This window comes from Lissotriton helveticus, chromosome 9 (genome assembly GCF_964261635.1).
Source record: "Lissotriton helveticus chromosome 9, aLisHel1.1, whole genome shotgun sequence".
Taxonomy (NCBI): Eukaryota; Metazoa; Chordata; class Amphibia; order Caudata; family Salamandridae; genus Lissotriton; species Lissotriton helveticus.
Window position 1 is genome coordinate 1,291,155,423 of NC_136070.1, and position 23,031 is coordinate 1,291,178,453.

The 23,031-nt window shown below is 41.8% G+C and overlaps 1 protein-coding gene across 3 annotated transcripts in view; it reads left to right on the top strand.

Moving 5' to 3' along the window:
- LOC144782519 (zinc finger protein 212-like) overlaps positions 1-23,031 on the top strand; it is a 128,951-nt gene that overhangs the window by 62,094 nt on the left and 43,826 nt on the right. For all 3 annotated transcript variants that reach the window (XM_078661926.1, XM_078661925.1, XM_078661924.1), the window contains one exon: positions 12,112-12,222. In XM_078661926.1, the coding sequence (XP_078518052.1) occupies positions 12,112-12,222 (111 nt within the window). The remainder of the gene's footprint in view (positions 1-12,111; positions 12,223-23,031) is intronic.

The window sequence follows — 23,031 nt, forward strand, 5'->3', positions numbered from 1 at the left end:
GAATATGGGCCCCATACCTCACATTAATATTCAATGCGATACTGGGAGGCATGGAAGTCCCGGATACTTGGCTGGGCGCAGAGGTGGTCCCAATCTATAAAAAGGGGTCCCCTCTGCTCCCAGCCAACTACCGTCCAATCAGTCTTATAGACATATCCCAGAAGCTTTTTGGGAGATTGGTTCTGAACCGACTGCAGGACTGGGTGGATGAGATGGGCATACTGACTCCTTACCAGGCCGGATTCAGACATGGAGTATCCACAACAGACCAAATTTTTAGGTTGAACATGCTATACTGGAGGACAGCTATAATCGAGGGCGGCACCCTGTACACAGTCTTTGTAGACTTGCGTGCCGCCTTTGATTTGGTACCAAGACCTAAGCTGTGGAAGGTGTTGGAGGAGCTGAAAGTCCCTGGAGATATTCTGTGTACTCTGATGCGATTGCACCACAATAACTATGCCCGCGTTAGGTGTGGTAGAGGGGGCAACCTAACCGAAAGGTTTCCCGTTCGCAGAGGGGTAAGACAGGGTTGTGTGCTTGCACCGACCCTGTTTTGCCTCTTTGTGAACGGGATAATTGACCACCTAACCAGGATTCCAGACACCGATGCTCCAAGGTTGACTGGCAGCAGGGTGCCTGCAATCATGTTTGCAGATGACACCCTGCTGCTGTCCAAATCCCCGATGGGCATTCAACGAGTCTTGGACGGGTTTCTGGTGTTCTGCTTGGATCGAGGACTTGAAATTAACCCCCAAAAGACCAAATACATGATCCTCAATCCTAGGCCGCACAATCGACCCCCGCCTAGGTTGGGAGAAGTACAACTGGAACGAGTCCACACAATCGAATACTTGGGGATTACTTTGAACGAACACCTAACGTGGTCGTCCCACCAGACGAAAGTGAATATTAAACTGGCACAGTTGGTGGGTGGCATCATGAGACTGGCGAATAAATCCCCCTTCCGCCCACTCAGCCCCATTATTCACATCTACAAAGCCCAAGCTCGGGGTGGTGTCACGTATGGGGGTGAGCTGTGGGGGCACATTCCTTCACCTAAACTACTAACAACTGAAAATAAATTTTTAAGAAGGATTGTTGCTTTACCACAGAGTACTCCACTACTCCCGCTCAGACTGGATTTGAGACCTCTATGTTTCAGAATGATTAATGAATCAAGATTCACAGGTACAGAGCATATGTCTATTAAACAGCTCCAATCAATTAATGATAAACAAAGACAGGCAACAGCAATTATTTCAAAAAACATATACAATACTTTTAATCTATTGTATCATTTCCAAATATTATATTCAAGGTTTGCAAATCAATACACAAATATACATTATACTTTATACATTGCCCCGTATAGAACGTGCAGTAGAGCAAAGGGTGTCAAAGAAAGTGAACGTGATGGAAGAAGGGAAGGAGAAATCACACAAAATTATAAATAAAAAGAACTTCAATATTTTCCAAACAAAACACAGTATCCAGTCAGCAGATACCGGATCTGATATACCCTAGCCACTTAAACTAATCAAAACTCTCTCTATTGTTGTACTCAGACAAAGATGTAAAATTATCTGCACTATATCATGGAGGGAGAAATTATAGTGGTCCAGGTGTTAAATAAATGTCGACGTTTCGACTCGTCTTGTGGCCTTGCGGTTAGTGATGCCTTGGCCATGCGAGTCTTCTTCGGGACATACTGTAACGGGGCAAACAGGGATCTTATTGGTAACCCTGTAAGGAGATAAAGGAACATAAATTGGAGCCATTGCCTAACCTGTACGCTAAGGATGTATACCTAAGCGTAAACTTGCTTACCCTTCTTGGGGATAAGTGGTCTTGTTTCCCACTCCGATTGAATCAATCAATGTAATCCTAAAACGTTCCTGTTGTGCGGACTGGTATGATAACCAGAATTCTGTAAAAACAATGAAGAGCCTGTATAAGACTCTGCGTTCCAAAACAATGTGCTCAAGTCACCCAGGCAGAAAAAACTAAAAGATTACCTCTTCAATGGTCTAGAGTTCTCCTGTCACTGTTAGGTATTCACCTCGTTATTCCATATCTTGTCTACGAGATGCTGTAACATTATAAACAGCAGATGTAGTAATGGCTCAAGCAACTGGTGATACAGAATAACTAAAAGTATCAAGTACTCACCATGTAATGGTTCCAAAACCCAATCCTGAGTTATTATGTGACCTCTACAGAAAAGCTTATATAGGAGAGTCCTCAAGCTGTAAAAAATGGATATGACAGCTAGTGAGGAAAATTACCATTAATGAATTGTTATGATCTATAGTCGACTGAAGATCGTAGAGTCTCATTACCTCGTGTAGTTTAAATTGTTCCTCTTCTTTGGTGGTACATATCATCCCAAAGATGGCGTGGCTGCCCAATAAAAACAATTTCCCAATGATCAGGGGCTGTAATAACATAATATAATAGTTGTAAAGCCCATCCTCTTTTTTGATACAGTAGCGCTAAGTCTCCTAACCCCAACCGCTTACCGATTTATTCAGAGAATCGACTTCAGTCTCTACGAGGACGGAGGCTGCTCTTGGTCAACCGGCGTCTAACCCGACATCCAGACCGGGTTGGAACCTGCGTCTAACTACGTAGCCGCGCTGGGTCATAGACAGCGACGTCGGACTTAGTAACTGCTGCCTATTTCGAGCCACGTTAAGCCTAATTAAATAATCCCGACAGGAGCAACTCACCACAATTACAATATATGTATTAGAGACTATTATCGATTAGGAGGGGCAATTAAGGACGCGATTTTTGAATAATTCGTGGACATTTTATTGTAGTCCCATAATTACCACCGGATCATAATTCAACAACGCCAACCATTCATGATGGTTGTTCTTCAAGAACGGTCTCAGAAATGTACCCTACTCGAAAATTAGTATAACGAGTGACAACTTGCGTCGGCCATATTGGTTTGGGACAAGTTTCCTAATCTGGACCTGAATCAACCTAAATTATCGAGATCCCAGGGGAGCCCTATGTGTATCTAAATTAAAATACAACAGTAATGACATAAATATTTACATATATACATGTTCATATGAAGTTTCCACGAAATTCACAAGTTATATATACACAGAACACATATTGTTAAATTACAAGACCATACTTCATCCAGCAAACCGGTGTTAACAAAGTCAAAGAATTGACACCTGTTTGTTTATTTCCTCTAGTTCATTCAATCCCCTGTTTGCTGTGTCAAGGAGGTATATCCAACGACATTCCCTTCTGCTCAAAATGCTCTGGAGATCACCTCCTCTCTGGTTCACTAACACCTTTTCCATTACCCACCATCTGAGACTGTCAGGTTCATGGGCAAGAGAGATGAAGTGTTGTACAAGAGGAGCTCCCACAGTTTTGCAACGTATGCGGCTAACATGTTGTAAAATTCTACATTTTATTTTCTGGATGGTCTGTCCAACGTACATCAACCCACAGGGGCATAAGATGGCATAAATTACCCCTGTCGTATTGCAATTACTGTGTACCCTCAGTGTATGTACCTCGTTGTTATGGGAGAAAGTGGTGCATTCTACAGTAAGAGAGCACGCCTTACAACTACCACATTTAGTGTGACCCAATACTGGGGGCAGCCCCCATAGTGTGGTCTGAGTAGGTGCTAATATTGCAGGAAGGAAAGATTTTATCAAGTGGTCCCTGATACTTCTCCCTTTTCGAAATGCATGCAAAGGTTCCTGTAATCCACCCACTTCCTCTCGTACCAAATGCCAGTGTCGATTTATGACTTTTTTAATTTGATTGCTTCTGGTGTTAAAGGTTGTTACACACACCAGCCTCTCTTCACCCTTAACCTTCTCTTGCACACTCAGTAGTTGTTCCCGGTGGTTATGCCATGCTCGCTTACGTGCCTTCTTCAGCAAACGTATGGGGTACCCTCTCTCACTCAGCCTGGCAATCAGAAGGGATGATTCATCAAAGAAATCCTCTTTCCTCCTACAATTCCGGCGTAATCGCAGGAATTGCCCAAAGGGCAAATTGTCCCTGAGATTACGCGGATGATGACTCGAGTATCTGAGGAGTGTGTTCCGCTCGCTTCTTTTTCTGTATAAGCTGGTGTATAAACACCCGAGATCGGATTTTATTTGTATGTCCAAAAAATTAATCGTCTGATTGTCACACTCCAATGTAAATTGGATATCAGCTAGTCGTTGATTGAGCCACATATGAAATTCAATCAGGGACAGCTTACTACCTTTCCAAATAAGAAGGACATCATCGATGTACCTAGCCCAAAGTTGGATCTGATCTCGATAAGGATTATTTTCATTCAACACAAACATGTGTTCGTACTCACTCATGAATATTATGGCTAGATTAGGCGCAAAACTAGCACCCATTGCCACGCCCTTTGTTTGTACATAGAATTTCTCCTGAAATATGAAAAAATTTTGGGTCATGGCTATGGTCAGAAGTTTTATAATAAACTCAGTTGGAACCCTGTGTGGGGCTGGTCTGCGGTTCAGGATGGTCTCTATGCAATCTAGTGCTGCCTGTTGTGGAATGTTTGTGTATAAGGCAGTGATGTCCATTGTCGCCAGCAGACAGGTGTCAGGGTCATACTGGCGTCCCTCAACTAACTGTATAGTTGCCATTGTGTCCCTTAGATAAGTGGAAGTTGCAATCGCTATAGGTTTTAGAAATATATCAATGTACTTACACAATGGCTCCAACACGGAACCACACCCTGAAATAATGGGTCTCCCTGGTGGATCTTCCAGGCGTTTATGCACCTTAGGGAGGGTGTAGATCGTGGGCATACGAGGGTATTTATTGTTAAGGAAATCAAATTCATGTTTGGTGATATACCCCTCCTGTAATGCCTGGCTGGTTACAACATTGACAGTTTGACTAATCACCTTTGTTGGATCTTTTTTAAGAAGTTTATAGTTTCCTTCAACCTGTAATTGAGAAAATATCTCATTCTTATATTTATCAACACTTTGGATTACTATAGCCCCACCCTTATCTGCAGGCTTCACTACAATACTGGTGTTATTTTTCAAGGTATAAAGGGCCGTTTTTTCCTGTTTGCTCATGTTGTATGGTACATATTGTCTAGTTGTTAAAATCTGTTCAACATCACGTGTGACCACCTTTTCATAAGCTAGAATCTTACTATCCACCATATGTGAGGGAGGATTAAACTTAGATGGGGGCCTCAACCCAGTAGCTGAAAAAATTGGGTTGTAGGGTACTTTATGGAAATAATGTTTTAGGCGAACCTTTCTGAAAAATTGTTGTAATTCAATCTTCAGATTAAAATCATTTGGCATTGATGTAGGGACGAAAGACAACCCTTTTGCTAGTACACTCTGTTCATCTTGTGTAAGTGCATAATCTGACAGATTGATGACCGGATTCTCCGGTCTGTGTATTACCATCTGTAATGCTGGCGCCTCGTCCTGATGTCGCCATGGGAATCTGGTTGGAATGGTTTCTTCCCCCTGCCTGTCCCTTGGTTCCATGTCACTCCTCGTGTCCCCCTGGGTCGCCCCTAGGGACGGCCTCTGCCGCGTGGCCCCCACCATTGGTCCTCGCCTAAAAAAGACTGTTGTTCCTGAAAATTCTGGGCGGACGCGCTAGAACCTGTGCTAGTACCTGGGCGTTCGGTTTCACTATCCGAACCACTGCCTGCTGATGAGCCAGAGAAGGTGTTGTAACGCCTATAACCTCCACGGCCTCGACTTGAGAGACCCCCTCTCTGGTCCCTGATGTAATACCCTTCCTGAAGGTAGGGATATGTGGACTTCTTATCAGGCGAGGACCAATGGTGGGGGCCACGCGGCAGAGGCCGTCCCTGGGGGCGACCCAGGGGGGCACGAGGAGTGACATGGAACCAAGGGACAGGCAGGGGGAAGAAACCATTCCAACCAGATTCCCATGGCGACATCAGGACGAGGCGCCAGCATTACAGATGGTAATACACAGACCGGAGAATCCGGTCATCAATCTGTCAGATTATGCACTTACACAAGATGAACAGAGTGTACTAGCAAAAGGGTTGTCTTTCGTCCCTACATCAATGCCAAATGATTTTAATCTGAAGATTGAATTACAACAATTTTTCAGAAAGGTTCGCCTAAAACATTATTTCCATAAAGTACCCTACAACCCAATTTTTTCAGCTACTGGGTTGAGGCCCCCATCTAAGTTTAATCCTCCCTCACATATGGTGGATAGTAAGATTCTAGCTTATGAAAAGGTGGTCACACGTGATGTTGAACAGATTTTAACAACTAGACAATATGTACCATACAACATGAGCAAACAGGAAAAAACGGCCCTTTATACCTTGAAAAATAACACCAGTATTGTAGTGAAGCCTGCAGATAAGGGTGGGGCTATAGTAATCCAAAGTGTTGATAAATATAAGAATGAGATATTTTCTCAATTACAGGTTGAAGGAAACTATAAACTTCTTTAAAAAGATCCAACAAAGGTGATTAGTCAAACTGTCAATGTTGTAACCAGCCAGGCATTACAGGAGGGGTATATCACCAAACATGAATTTGATTTCCTTAACAATAAATACCCTCGTATGCCCACGATCTACACCCTCCCTAAGGTGCATAAACGCCTGGAAGATCCACCAGGGAGACCCATTATTTCAGGGTGTGGTTCCGTGTTGGAGCCATTGTGTGAGTACATTGATATATTTCTAAAACCTATAGCGATTGCAACTTCCACTTATCTAAGGGACACAATGGCAACTATACAGTTAGTTGAGGGACGCCAGTATGACCCTGACACCTGTCTGCTGGCGACAATGGACATCACTGCCTTATACACAAACATTCCACAACAGGCAGCACTAGATTGCATAGAGACCATCCTGAACCGCAGACCAGCCCCACACAGGGTTCCAACTGAGTTTATTATAAAACTCCTGACCATAGCCATGACCCAAAAAATTTTCATATTTCAGGAGAAATTCTATGTACAAACAAAGGGCGTGGCAATGGGTGCTAGTTTTGCGCCTAATCTAGCCATAATATTCATGAGTGAGTACGAACACATGTTTGTGTTGAATGAAAATAATCCTTATCGAGATCAGATCCAACTTTGGGCTAGGTACATCGATGATGTCCTTCTTATTTGGAAAGGTAGTAAGCTGTCCCTGATTGAATTTCATATGTGGCTCAATCAACGACTAGCTGATATCCAATTTACATTGGAGTGTGACAATCAGACGATTAATTTTTTGGACATACAAATAAAATCCGATCTCGGGTGTTTATACACCAGCTTATACAGAAAAAGCAGCGAGCGGAACACACTCCTCAGATACTCGAGTCATCATCCGCGTAATCTCAGGGACAATTTGCCCTTTGGGCAATTCCTGCGATTACGCCGGAATTGTACGAGGAAAGAGGATTTCTTTGATGAATCATCCCTTCTGATTGCCAGGCTGAGTGAGAGAGGGTACCCCATACGTTTGCTGAAGAAGGCACGTAAGCGAGCATGGCATAACCACCGGGAACAACTACTGAGTGTGCAAGAGAAGGTTAAGGGTGAAGAGAGGCTGGTGTGTGTAACAACTTTTAACACCAGAAGCAATCAAATTTAAAAAGTCATAAATCGACACTGGCATTTGGTACGAGAGGAAGTGGGTGGATTACAGGAACCTTTGCATGCATTTCGAAAAGGGAGTAGTATCAGGGACCACTTGATAAAATCTTTCCTTCCTGCAATATTAGCACCTACTCAGACCACACTATGGGGGCTGCCCCCAGTATTGGGTCACACTAAATGTGGTAGTTGTAAGGCGTGCTCTCTTACTGTAGAATGCACCACTTTCTCCCATAACAACGAGGTACATACACTGAGGGTACACAGTAATTGCAATACGACAGGGGTAATTTATGCCATCTTATGCCCCTGTGGGTTGATGTACGTTGGACAGACCATCCAGAAAATAAAATGTAGAATTTTACAACATGTTAGCCGCATACGTTGCAAAACTGTGGGAGCTCCTCTTGTACAACACTTCATCTCTCTTGCCCATGAACCTGACAGTCTCAGATGGTGGGTAATGGAAAAGGTGTTAGTGAACCAGAGAGGAGGTGATCTCCAGAGCATTTTGAGCAGAAGGGAATGTCGTTGGATATACCTCCTTGACACAGCAAACAGGGGATTGAATGAACTAGAGGAAATAAACAAACAGGTGTCAATTCTTTGACTTTGTTAACACCGGTTTGCTGGATGAAGTATGGTCTTGTAATTTAACAATATGTGTTCTGTGTATATATAACTTGTGAATTTCGTGGAAACTTCATATGAACATGTATATATGTAAATATTTATGTCATTACTGTTGTATTTTAATTTAGATACACATAGGGCTCCCCTGGGATCTCGATAATTTAGGTTGATTCAGGTCCAGATTAGGAAACTTGTCCCAAACCAATATGGCCGACGCAAGTTGTCACTCGTTATACTAATTTTCGAGTAGGGTACATTTCTGAGACCGTTCTTGAAGAACAGCCATCATGAATGGTTGGCGTTGTTGAATTATGATCCGGTGGTAATTATGGGACTACAATAAAATGTCCACGAATTATTCAAAAATCGCGTCCTTAATTGCCCCTCCTAATCGATAATAGTCTCTAATACATATATTGTAATTGTGGTGAGTTGCTCCTGTCGGGATTATTTAATTAGGCTTAACGTGGCTCGAAATAGGCAGCAGTTACTAAGTCCGACGTCGCTGTCTATGACCCAGGGCGGCTACGTAGTTAGACGCAGGTTCCAACCCGGTCTGGATGTCGGGTTAGACGCCGGTTGACCAAGAGCAGCCTCCGTTCTCGTAGAGACTGAAGTCGATTCTCTAAATAAATCGGTAAGCGTTTGGGGTTAGGAGACTTAGCGCTACTGTATCAAAAAAGAGGATGGGCTTTACAACTATTATATTATGTTATTACAGCCCCTGATCATTGGGAAATTGTTTTTATTGGGCAGCCACGCCATCTTTGGGATGATATGTACCACCAAAGAAGAGGAACAATTTAAACTACACGAGGTAATGAGACTCTACGATCTTCAGTCGACTATAGATCATAACAATTCATTAATGGTAATTTTCCTCACTAGCTGTCATATCCATTTTTTACAGCTTGAGGACTCTCCTATATAAGCTTTTCTGTAGAGGTCACATAATAACTCAGGATTGGGTTTTGGAACCATTACATGGTGAGTACTTGATACTTTTAGTTATTCTGTATCACCAGTTGCTTGAGCCATTACTACATCTGCTGTTTATAATGTTACAGCATCTCGTAGACAAGATATGGAATAACGAGGTGAATACCTAACAGTGACAGGAGAACTCTAGACCATTGAAGAGGTAATCTTTTAGTTTTTTCTGCCTGGGTGACTTGAGCACATTGTTTTGGAACGCAGAGTCTTATACAGGCTCTTCATTGTTTTTACAGAATTCTGGTTATCATACCAGTCCGCACAACAGGAACGTTTTAGGATTACATTGATTGATTCAATCGGAGTGGGAAACAAGACCACTTATCCCCAAGAAGGGTAAGCAAGTTTACGCTTAGGTATACATCCTTGGCGTACAGGTTAGGCAATGGCTCCAATTTATGTTCCTTTATCTCCTTACAGGGTTACCAATAAGATCCCTGTTTGCCCCGTTACAGTATGTCCTGAAGAAGACTCGCATGGCCAAGGCATCACTAACCGCAAGGCCACAAGACGAGTCGAAACGTCGACATTTATTTAACACCTGGACCACTATAATTTCTCCCTCCATGATATAGTGCAGATAATTTTACATCTTTGTCTGAGTACAACAATAGAGAGAGTTTTGATTAGTTTAAGTGGCTAGGGTATATCAGATCCGGTATCTGCTGACTGGATACTGTGTTTTGTTTGGAAAATATTGAAGTTCTTTTTATTTATAATTTTGTGTGATTTCTCCTTCCCTTCTTCCATCACGTTCACTTTCTTTGACACCCTTTGCTCTACTGCACGTTCTATACGGGGCAATGTATAAAGTATAATGTATATTTGTGTATTGATTTGCAAACCTTGAATATAATATTTGGAAATGATACAATAGATTAAAAGTATTGTATATGTTTTTTGAAATAATTGCTGTTGCCTGTCTTTGTTTATAATAATTGATTGGAGCTGTTTAATAGACATATGCTCTGTACCTGTGAATCTTGATTCTTTAATCATTCTGAAACATAGAGGTCTTGGACCGTTGTTGTTTAATATCGATGTTACACCCAGGTCCAGTACCGGTTGGGTTACCCCATTTCTTTAATGGTCAGACTGGATTTGGACATTCGATCTATAACGGAGGAGCTGGGACTAAAGCCCCTGACATTTTGGCGGCGTCTATAGAGCAGTCCAGATCTCACAATCTATAGAACTGAGTTCCAAGAATTTCTGGAGCTACCTAATGCCAAAACAATGCCATGGTTGATTTACATTAGGAGAACGCTGGAGGCAATTGGACTTTATGAACTATGGACAGACCCATTAAACATTTCCCTAAAAATTTCAAAAAAGACACTGGCGAGAGCTTATTACGATCACATGCTCTTTAGATCCATGGATAGTGCACGTGCACGGGAGGGGTCATTGTCCAATAAGTTCACGCAAGCTAAAGACTCCTACCACCTCGAAAGCGTCCTAGATGCCATATCTCCACAACTAACCAGGAAACTATTTCTCCAATGGAGATATTGAACCCTCCCTTTAGCATCATTTACAGCATCCTGGTCTTCTCACTCCTCTTCAGAGACCTGCCCGGTTTGTGGCCACTCAAGGGAGAATGACGTTCATGTTGCCTTCTTTTGCAGGGGGTATGCAAGGAGCAGGAAATTTTGGCTAGTCCCTTTACTCAAGAACTTGGGATTCAGAACTTTTCTACCTGCCTACAGAGTCTTAAAGACAGACTTATCCCCTACTGTAGTATTTGCTTTATCAAAATTTTTAACCGCCATGTGGTATATCTGATGTCGTCGTTTAAAAATGATGTGCTAGGAACTTGAAGTCTCAACACAGTTTTAAAACTACGTCATATTTTAAATTCAGTTTTAGCTCGATCACCAATGTTGTTTAATATGCCTTTTAAATTTTGTATAGAATTGAATGTATATCTTTTATGATCTTGTGATCGAAATAAAGATTAAATGATGATGATGATTTCAAACTTCAAACAAATTAAATAAAATGTATTTCTAATTTAATTGTAGATTAAATAATTCATTTTAATGTATTTCATTTCAAACTTATATATTTTTCATAAACCATATTCAATCTACTGTAAAATCTTTACATTTATTTACTATGTATACAAATAATAGAAGTTATTTATGGGATGTAATTATTTAAAATATATTTAAAAATGAAGCTTGCAATCAGTACACTTCTGATAACTAGCAATAGAAGAAGGCCATTCCAACATTCAGAAATGTTCTGCAACCCACAAGTTTAACACCATCACAGTGACTCTTTCTAATATCATTTTTTTCCGGCTAACATTACTCTGTCTAATTCTCCATACTTCAGTTAACCCCCTAGATCTCTCTTACTTTTGTTTGAATGCTGGAGGCCTGCCCCTTTAAACCCAGATCACATGTCCACCGCTGTCTGCAGATAGGCGTACGCCCATCTGAGATGTGGTCGAAAGGGTCTGCGGGGCACGCGGCTCAGTAACGGGGCTCAGCTACTCACTGAAGCTGGTCCAACTGATCTGCATATCATTTCTGTCTGAGCAAGCAGCACTCTCTTACCCGCTTCAGGTTTTCCTTCTCTGGCATTTGTAAACAGTGCAGATTCACATGGGCTGCATGATCTAGGAATTTAAAAAGATGTGTGCGCCCTGCACAGGCTTGGTAAGTCTGATAGTCCTTGTCTTGAACCACCTTCCACCATCCACTAGTTTCTCCCACTCGCCAGCTTGTTATGCAGGTTTTTTCTCAGGCGTCTTGTTTATAATCTATTCTTCTGCTGCAATATTGTTTTTGTCTTTCGCATTATAAGGCAGTATTGTTATGTGAATTATTGTTTCTATTTCAGGTTGTAGAGTTATCTCATCTGTTTTTACACTAAGCATAAAACCAGAGGAGGAGAAACAAGAGGAAGAGAAGGATTTACAGAAGACGCGTAAACCCAAGACGTGGACCTCAGGTGGGTGGGATCCGTGTGATATGGATGCCAAGAAGGCAGCCAATCAGTCAGCGGGAGACAGAAGCAGACCGATAATGTGCATATACCATTACATCGCTAATATTATCTCTGGTGACATCACCTTGACAAAAAGACCTCTTCAACACCATTACCTTATTTTCTATTAGACTGTGCACCGTTACCTTATCAAAAGATAAATACATTTTGTTTTGTATATTTATATTTTTATTAAACGAAATATATTTAAATGGCTTCTCAGTTAATTTAGTTTAAATTAATATAAAAATATTTATACATTTTCATTACTAATGAATAATGCGAAAGTTACAATTGGGGAACAAGAAATTAGGAACAGAATTAACTTGAAATTAAATACAAATAATTAATATTTATCATACTTTAGGTATAGAGTTAGGGTTGAGACAAAGTACACTATAGTTTGTCTCTTTATTCAAGAATGCTAAATAATGTAACACAGTAGTGTTGCAGTGCACAGCTCAATGGAGTTAGTAAGTGTTTGGCATTACATTTTAACAAACAAAACAATTCCCATCCCAGTATCCCCCCTCCCACCACAAACGTACTCAGCGTTGTCTCCTGTAGTGGAAAGGAGTCAACAGCACAATACATATCATTAGGAGTCATTCCGTGATTGGGTAGTAGGGACAAACTCAGAGAGACGCAGTATGCAGAGATATTTAGGACAAGTTAGTTCCCGTAAGTCTTGCGAGAGGAGAGTCAGGTAGGGGCGTCATACTTCTCCAAAGGATGCGCCCTGATTGGTGAGAGATAATTTTATTTTTTTCTATGCCAAGTATGTAACACAAACGTTGGAGCTATCCCAGGTCTGTAGGCTTATGCGTCGACCCCCAGTGTGCGAGAATGTTCTGAACAGCTGCACATAAAACCACTCCTATTTGTCTCCCTCACTTAGATCTTAATGGGTACATAAGTTGATTAGATATACACAGTATCGTATAGGATGGAAATCTGGGAAGTTGTGTATTAAGATACAAGTTGATGTCGTCGATTACTTGAGTCCAGTAATTTAGAATTTGGGGGCAGACCCATAATAGATGTACCAGTGTACCCCACTCTCCGTACCCCCTCCAGCAACCTGTGCTTCGCTCTGGGTTACCTCTATGTAAGCGAACTGGAGTGAAGTACCAATAGGTAACCTCTCTAGTGAGTGTTTCAGTAGGGGCTGTACTACATGCAGTGTGTCTGGCTCTATAATATGCAAAAACAACAGTTGATGGACAGAATGCAGAACAATGTCATACAATCACCCCAGTACAGAGATCTAGGCCTAAATCCATCGTTTTTTTGCTCACCACACCACCCCAGTTCAGACATGGCCATATGCAAATCAGCCTTGACCCTGTGCCTCATGGGAACAGTCCAGCCCGAACTGCCAAGCCATGTCTTTACTGGACCGGAATCAAGCATCCTAGGACCGGTTTCTGGCTATCGGACGTCTGAGCATACCCGTCCCACTCTGGGTCACAAATGCAAAAACAACAGTTGATGGATGGAATGCAGAACAATGTCATACATTCACCCAGTACAGAGATCTAGGTCTAAATCCATTATTTTTTTGCTCACCACACCACCCCAGTTCAGACATGGCCATATGCAAATCATTCTTGACCCTGTGCCTCATGGGCTATATAATATATCCCTCCCCTTTCCTTTGCCGTTAAATGCCTGCTTCCCATTGAGTTTGACATGCCTTATACACATACCTTGTGGGCTGGTTCAAGAGGGCATATGATTCAGAAATAAGCTGTTGGTTGGGAGTCTTAGTGTTCAGCCATTTCTCGTAGGGAGTGAGGTGTCTCTGAGAATTGGATCTATTGGCTGAGTGCAAGAGTCAATGACGAAGCTGCAAGTAATGTAGGTGTTCTGTCTCTGGAAGTACAAAGTCTGAGCATAATTCATTAAATGTGATCACCCCTTCTACGCCAATAATGTGGCCTGCTGAGCGTCAGCCTGTCTGGTGCCACTTAGCCAATGTCCCGGGGCCCAACCCTGGAGAGAAGTCTGGGTTGTCAAACTGGCGTCTAAGGAGAGGGAAAGTACGCAAGGATGCGTTTGATATTGGTTTGATCCCAGACTTCCATAGTTGCCTTCGTAATAGGGAATAAGTATAAACTTTTAGGTCAATGTAATGTAATCAAGTTAATCCAAATAAGTTGAGCAAGTAAGCTTTATTGAAAACCCACCAGGGAGGCAAGTCATCCAGCAGCTAGTCCAGCCAGTCCAGGTTGCAACTGCCTGGCTTGAACATCAACATTCCCCAAAACCCTTACCAACATTCTTCACAAGGAATGCTGCATTTAAAGGAGAAAATACAACACATCTCCCTTATTATAATAAAACAAGTGAAATGAAACAAAGAAAAACAAAATGGCTAAAACTAAACTAAAAGGTATTGTAAGAGAGAACACAATAAGAATATAACAAAGAAACATTTAGCATGGTATGAAAATGGAACAATGAATCATTAACAGAACAATGAATCATTAACACAAAAAAAATCTTGTGAATACAAAGATGAGTCATTTAACACAATAATCTTGTAAATACAAAGGAGGTCTTCTGATTCTAGTGCTGCGTGAAGAAGTGTTCCGCGGCAAGTTATCAAAACAATTCCTTTTCATAAAATTGTCAGAACAAACCCTCTTACCATCCTCCTTCGCACAATGCGATAAACGAGACATGCTCCATACATCACCCCCCTCAATCCTAACAATATTTCTCATGACTTCCACAATTCTTTTTGGTCCAAAATATTTTGATTCACCCTTTGGTGACCATACCGCTTTCTTTATCAAAACAGAATCACCAACCTTCCAAGAAACTTTCTTAGCTCCTTTGTTAAAATCAAATCTCCTTTTGTAATTGTTTTTGTACTTTTTAACTCTCCAATTATTTACAACACAACCTCTGTCTTTCACACTCAAACATAAAGGATTCAATTTTGAACCAGCCACCCTCCCCTTTAAACTTTTAAAAGGTGATATGCCTGTCACACTGTTAGGAGTGTTCCTGTGTGCCCAAAGTTTTTCTCTAAGAATAGGTTTGAGGGCAACCTTCAATTCAAAAGCATTCTGGGCACAAGCTCTAATTAATCTATTCATGCTCTCAACCAGACCAATTGCCTGGGGAGCATAAAGTGCAGTCCTGTGATGAGTAATGGACAAATCTTTCAAAAAATTGGTCATCTCCTGCGATGTAAATTGTACCCTATTGTCAGACACAAGAACATCGGGAACCCCTTCACATGTAAAAGCATCTTTCAAAAATTCAATAACATTTTTGCTCAGAACAGAACTTATACAACACACAGATAACCATTTGGACGTATAGTCCACTAAAACCATAACAAATCTCTCAGAAGGCGCTAAATTATCAAAAGGACCAACAATGTCCACCGCTAATTTCGACCAAGGACGTTCTGGAATAGCAACAGGAGAAAGTGGGGTGATTCTCACTTTCTTTGACTTATCATTTCCTGAACAAATGTTGCAATCTTTGACAACAATCTCCACTTCACGATCTAATTCAGGCCACCAATATGACTCTCTAACTCTAGCTTTGGTAAGGCTGCGTCCAAGATGTCACTCATGAGCCAAATTTACTATCTTCTCTCTCATTAACAAAGGAGGAACCAATCAATCACCGCGAAACAACTCTCCTTGTGTAATGTGTAATTCGTCTCTAACATTCCAATAACCTCTTGCCACGTCACTAACATCTTTTAACATCGGCCAACCATTTATAGTAAAATCCATGACTTCCACTCTAGCTAAATCCTTAGAAAAACAATTCTTCCACTCCTCTTCATTTAACGCTGATTTCTTCACCCATGAAACACTATGCTGCACAAAATCTGAATCATGCACCATGATCTTTTCCAACGGTAACCTTGAAAGAAAATCAGCAGGTATATTCTTAAGACCTGGTAAGTATTCCACACAACAATTGTATTCCATAAGTCCTTCAACCCACCTCTTGATCCTGGGAGTTGTGCACTCAACATTCCGACAAGCGAACAATTGTACAAGAGGCTTATGATCAGACCTTACAATAAATGGTAAGCCCCAAAGATAAAACCTAGTGTTTAATGGCCCAAAAACAAGCAAGAGCTTTTCTCTCTATCACTGAGTAACGCTCTTCAGCCCCCTTATGTGACCTAGAAGCAAAACCTATTACTCTTTCATTGCCATCAACCATTTGGGAAAGCACAGCACCCAATCCCCGCAAACTTGCATCTGTAGTCAAAATTGTCCTCTTACTGACATCAAAATGTCCTAAAGTTGGCATTTTCGCAATTTCTGATTTGACAAACTCAAATGCCTTAGCACACTCGCTGTCCCAATTAAAGATGACACCCTTTTTTAAAAGAAATCTAATAGGTTGCATAACACTCGCAAAATTACAAATACATTTGGAGTAGTATTCAGCCAATCCATTGAACGATTTTACTTGGTCTTTATTACAAGGAGTTGGGGCTTGCATAATAGCTTCAGCCAAATCAACTTTAGGGCTAATACCCTCCCCCGAAATTGAATGACCAAGATATGATACAGAGTTGAGTCTAAACTTGCACTTTTCACGACTCCGGGTTAAACCACATTCATCTAACTTTGATAACACTCTGAATAAAATTTCATCATGTTTGCTCCCATCTTTACCATATACTAAAATATCATCCTGAAAAAAGAGAACGGAATCAATACCCGATAATACATTTTTCATAACCCTCTGGAAACAAGCGGCAGCGCTAGCTAAACCAAAAGGCATTCTGATGAATCTGTAAGCACCTATCGGAGTAACAAAAGATGTAAGGTGCCTACAATCCTCGTGAAGCATTATCTGATGATATGCAGCAGATAAACCCATGACACTAAACACATTATCACCACCCACTTTTGTCAGAATCTCATTGATATTGGGTAGTGGTTGCCTATCAACCCATATCAAGTTATATAAATTCCTCAGGTCCACACACATCCTAATTTTGCTTCCTTTGTCCTTGGGCACCAAAACAATTGGTGCGAGCCATTCTGAAGACTCTATTTCTTCTATCACCTCTAATTTTAACAGTCTCTCAATCTCCTCTTGAAGTGGTTCCAACATGAGGTTAGGAACCTTCCTCACTTTGTGCACCACAGCTTTTGCATTGTTCTTCAGAATTATGTTTAAAACCTTTTAAAAGTCCAAGTTTTCCACTGAAAACCTCTGGAAACTTCTCAAAAATATCAAGCGCATCACTACCGTGAGAAATTAACATAACCTGTTCAGGAGCATTCGGGTTCAAAGTGATTCCAAGGTCCCTTTGGTGACGCCAACCCAGAAGATTGTCTCCTCTTTTAGCAACATAAACTTTTCCTACTGTTTCTCTATCTTTAAAAACAATAGTTTGAATAGAGTAACCAATAAATCGATCTTTTTACGCCCATAGCCCACAGGATTGATATCAGGAGGCAAAAGTTCAATTTTGTCCATTCCAAAAGTCGAAAACCGAAATTCTTCACTTATTAAAGTAAACAAAGAACCAGAATCGGCTAGAACTGGTACAACCTTATTTGCAACATAAATGTTACAAGTTGGCATGGTTACAACGTCAGAATCTACTTCCTTAACATCGTTAACTGTAGATAAGTCAGTGATACAATGAATTGCATTCTGAGTACAAGTTTGTTCTTCATCTATAAAATTGACTTTGGTGTTCTTGCACATCCTAGCATAATGCCCCCTTTTGCCACAATTTCTACAGGTGGTAGACCTTGCAAAACAATTTGGATAATTCGGGCCATGTCTCTCTCTTCCACATCTGTTACACCTGAATCTACTGTCCCTGTTAAAACTAAAACTCTGTTTTTGTTTATCACTCTTAACCATATGTTTTTCTTGTTTTGAGGGAACTTTACCAACAGCAGCCACATTTATTTCAGGTTGAAAGATATCCTTATTCTCATCATTAATACACGAAACCGGATCAGTTTGATTGGGGACTTTCCTTATTTCTTTCACCCAAGTAGAAGTATGTTCTTCACTTTCAACAATGAGTATAGCTTCTTTCAAACTGGGGTTTTTTGATAATAATTTCTTTTGAATGTTCTGATCATTTGTGCAAGGCACAAGCTGATCACGGATGAGAGAATCAGTTCGTTGTTCAAAATCGCAAGTTTGTGCAAGGGACTTAAGTGCAGCTATATAATTTCCAACACGTTCAGCTTTTCCTTGCACACGCATGAAAAATGTATGTCTTTCCATTACAACGTTAATGCGTGCATCAAAATGATTCTTTAAGAGCATAACACTCATTTCATAAACATCACTGGGTTCCCCTGCTCCTCTCCCTACAGGTATAGGATCCAGACTATCGTAAATGTTTCTTCCTTCAATACCCAGGTTGTTCAATAATACTGCCTGCTTTCTGACTGCCGAAAACTTCTCACCACCAATTGCTAGTAAATAAGAGTCAAAAATTGGTTTCCATTTTTTCCATGGTAACATTGGTTCATCTTGTTTACTCAAAAATTGAGGTGGTTGGTTCATCCCAGTTGCTGCTGACATCCTGTAAGAAAATACAACTAAAACAAGCCAAAACAACAATCTAAAATAACTAACTAAAATAACAAGATAAATAAAATGAGGAAATCGGAAAAAAAAAAATAACCAAATATAACTTCTAGACTTGTGAATGTTCCTATTTACTAAAAAAAAAATGTCCAGGAATCTATTCCTTTGAAATTTCAATTCTCTTGTAAAGATATTCAGACTTGCCTCTTCACACGATGATCATCAAATAACAACAGATCAACTTCTAGAAATGTGCTCGAAGACACCTTTCTTCCTAAAATCCTCAGTTCACTAGAAGTGCTCGGCTTCCGTTACTTGTTTACAATCCTGCTCAGTTTCTGTGTCTGATTTACGATCCTGCTCGGCTTCCGTGTCTTTCACGCTTGCTCGCGTGATGATGACACACGCCGCACAGAAATGCCGCTCCTTAGCACAGTCAAGGAAAGAGAACACTCCGATGGAAGAACGGAACAGCAGCTTCAAAGATTCCAGTGGCTCTCACGAGTGGTAGGCCAACGTTTGGATTGCTGTCTTCAAAAAATGCAGTATAAACAATTTGCAAAATATACTTCGAGACCACGCTAAAAAATGTAATAGAAATAGCGCCGAAGTCTCTGTATGTCTCCTCGCTTGTTTCAACGCTCCAAACAAAAAATTTAAAAAAAAATAAACGATACCTTGTACTCCGTCAGGTAAACACACTCAAATTCATTTTCACGCTGGGTCCAAATATTCCTGGTGGGTCGATCGTCGCCGTCGCCAGTAATGTAATCAAGTTAATCCAAATAAGTTGAGCAAGTAAGCTTTATTGAAAACCCACCAGGGAGGCAAGTCATCCAGCAGCTAGTCCAGCCAGTCCAGGTTGCAACTGCCTGGCTTGAACATCAACATTCCCCAAAACCCTTACCAACATTCTTCACAAGGAATGCTGCATTTAAAGGAGAAAATACAACACAATGCGTTTTTTTCAAAAAAAGGATTTTCCACAGAGAGGAGCCCGTCATCACTCTGTCCTGAAACAACCAGTGTCTTGCGAATTCATCCATCCTCCATTCTACTAAATAGCGTAATTGAGCTGCTTAGTATAATTGGAGGTTCGGAATACATAAGCCTCCAGCGTGAGGTGGGAGAGAGCTAAGCTCTCTGCTCATATGTGGTTTCTTCCCTAACCAAACAATTTTGCTTGCAATCTAGAGATCATCCCTCTCAGGGTGTCGGGAAGAGCGTTTCGAAGAGGGAGAGGTCCTTAGGTAGAATAGTCATTTTAAGAGTTGCTATTCTCCCAAGCATAAAATCTGATGATGCTTCCAGCGGGATACATCATTTTTAATTTGTCTGTGTAAAGTATGGTAGTTGAGTGTGGAGGTTATCTGAGTAAAAGAGGCCAGCTGAATTCCCAGATGTGGAACTGCCACTTTCGCCCACTGTATAGGGTATTGTGCCAAAAGCTGTGTCACCAGAGCAGAGGACAGCGACAGATTGAGCACCTGGGACGTAGCCACATTAACTCGGAACCGTGAAGCCAGTCCAAAAGTCTCTAATTCAGTCAAGAAGGCCGGGAGGGCCGGGGCAGGCTTGTCAAGAGTCACCAGCACATTATCAGCGTACAAACTAATAGTATGCTGTCTCCCCCTCCCCCGAAACAGCCCTATGATCTTTGGGTTATCAGGAACTCTTCGAGCAAGAGCTCCATATAGAGAGCAAAGAACAGAGGTGACAGTGGGCACCGCTGTCGTGTGCCTCTGCTGATAGAGAAGGGAGTGGAAACCTGGCCATTCACTGTAACTGTCGCCATGGGGTGGTGACACCAATTCAGCACCCACGTCCTAAATCTCTCTCCAAATCCAAAGCTGACCAGGACCTACTCCACAAAAGGCCAATGAACTCCGTCGAAGGGCCTTTTCAACGTTGATCACAAAAAGCATAATCTCTTCCGTCAATCTTGTAGCTTTCTCTATAATATGCAGCATGCGTTTAGTGTTGCCACTAGTTTGTCTCTAGGGAATGAATCCCGCTTCATCTGGGTCAAGTATAGCTGATATATGGAGACTTAATCTACTGGCTAAAATGCTGGTAAATTACTTGAGATCCACATTTAAGAAAGAAATTGTTCGATATGAGCTGCACAGTTGTTTGTCTTTGCCAGGTTTAGGGATGAGAACCACAGAGGCAGTCAACATCGAGGCGGGGATGGCTCCAGGGGTGACAAAAGAGTTAAACAATCTAGTGAGAATGAGGGCAAGAGCTTGACAGAATGTTTTATAGAAACTAGATGGGTACCCATCTGGCCCAGGGGATTTCAAAGTTTTCTGTCAGGTGATGGCCGAAATGACTTCCTCTAAGCTAATGTTGCCCTCCAGTGCATTCGCCTGTTCAGGGGAGAGGTAGGACGTGTGTGCATTGTAGAGATGCGTGGCACCTCAAGGTATTGGCCAGTGTAGAGCGCTGCGTAGAAATCCCTGAACGCATTTGCTATTTATTTATCATCAGTAATGTCCCTCTTCTCTGAGGTATGAAGCGAGTACACTCCAGATGCTGGTAGTTGAACATGGAGCCTGTTGGCCAGAAGACGGCCGCACGTATCCCCTCCAACATAAAAGGAGTGACGGAGGTGGAGAGCTGCGTTTTTGGCCTGGTCAAGATCTATGCTAGCTAATTGTGAGCGAAGAGCCGTCAGTTTGACACCAAACTCTTGGTTCGCCGTTGTGCTGGTGGACGTATTCCAGTTCTTTCTCCTGTTGGGATAGGTGGTCTCTTCTCACTTTTCGCAGTTTATTATCTGCAGTGGAGATAGCGATGAGTTCCCCTCTTATAAACGTTTTTAAGGCTTCCCCCAGTATAGCAATAGAGACCTCTGGGGTGTCGTTCAGTTCCAGATAGTTGGTTATGGCCAGGTGGATCTGTTTCACCACTTCAGGGCACTGCAGCATTGTTTCTGTCATCCGGCAAGTTCATGCAGGACGTTCCATCGGGGGAGGCGTCATTGTGAGCGATGCTGCTGCGTGATCTGACAATACAGCTGGGAGTATCTCTGTTTCAGAGGCTAGTGTGTATATATATCTTTCATTCCAGGTAGGTAATGTAGCCTATCATAAGTTTTATGGGCATGGGAGAAAAATTTGTAATGGCATGTGTGTGGGTGGAACACTCTCCATAAGTTCTGAAGCCCCAGATTGCTTAGCCACCTATGCCTACTCTTCAACAGAGCCCCTGCCTGGCCATGTCCATGTGCCGTCCTGTCAAAATCATTATCAAAGACTAAATTAAGATCTCCTCCTACCAGGATCCTCTGTTCAGGTGTGGATATCACCTCGGTCAGGTCTGTGCGTTTGAAAGTTTCTTTCCCCTTGTTCGAGGCTAGTTAGTGCTCACCACGAAAGAGGGGTCATTGAAAGTGAAATGATAAGTAAGGTACTGGACTTTTAGTTCTGCTACTTGGATCAGAAATTTACCCTTAAAGGTACGTGCTACTAGTATGGCTATGTCTGCCGTCTTACTGGACACAGAAGAGAAATATTGGCGGGGGAAGGTATGTGATCGAAGTCGATGACAGCCTTTTGAAAGGAAGTGTGTCTCCCAGAGCAGGCATATGTCTGCCCCTGAATTCTCCAGATAGCACAAAAACGACTTGCGTTTCACCAGGTTATTAAGGCCCTTCACATTGAGAGTAAGAACCCTAAAATATTTAACTGTCATTGTTCTACCCATTAGGCCTGAAAGCTGTAATAAACATCATTGTGTTTGTAGTGGAACAGCCAGTATAGTGTCCCTCGGACACTATTAATATCATATATGTACTGTGGTGGGACAGCTGTAGAGATGTGTAACCCCAAACTAAGAACCCCCAAAAGGAAAATGTGCAAGAGTACCAATGAGAGCATGAACGTACAATTTGAAAAATGAACTTACAGTCCCCAGTGTCTGGAGTGGAGGGGTCTAGACAGTGGCCACAGTTCCCTGTTTCCCCCCGCCTCGCCACCCAGCCAGCCATCAATATGAATGTGGATAGTTACATGCCCAGCTATTTTAATAGGAGTCAGTCTTTGCCAGTGCCATAAGGATAGACTCCAGCACCGTCTTGATCGATCATCGCAGGGTCAGGGCGGGTACTCCCCATCCCAGCGTCTACGCGAGTGAGGCTAGCGGCTCATTGAATAGGACTTCGATGGAGGTCTGTCAGCAGTCTATGCCTAAAACACAACATGTCTCCTCCAG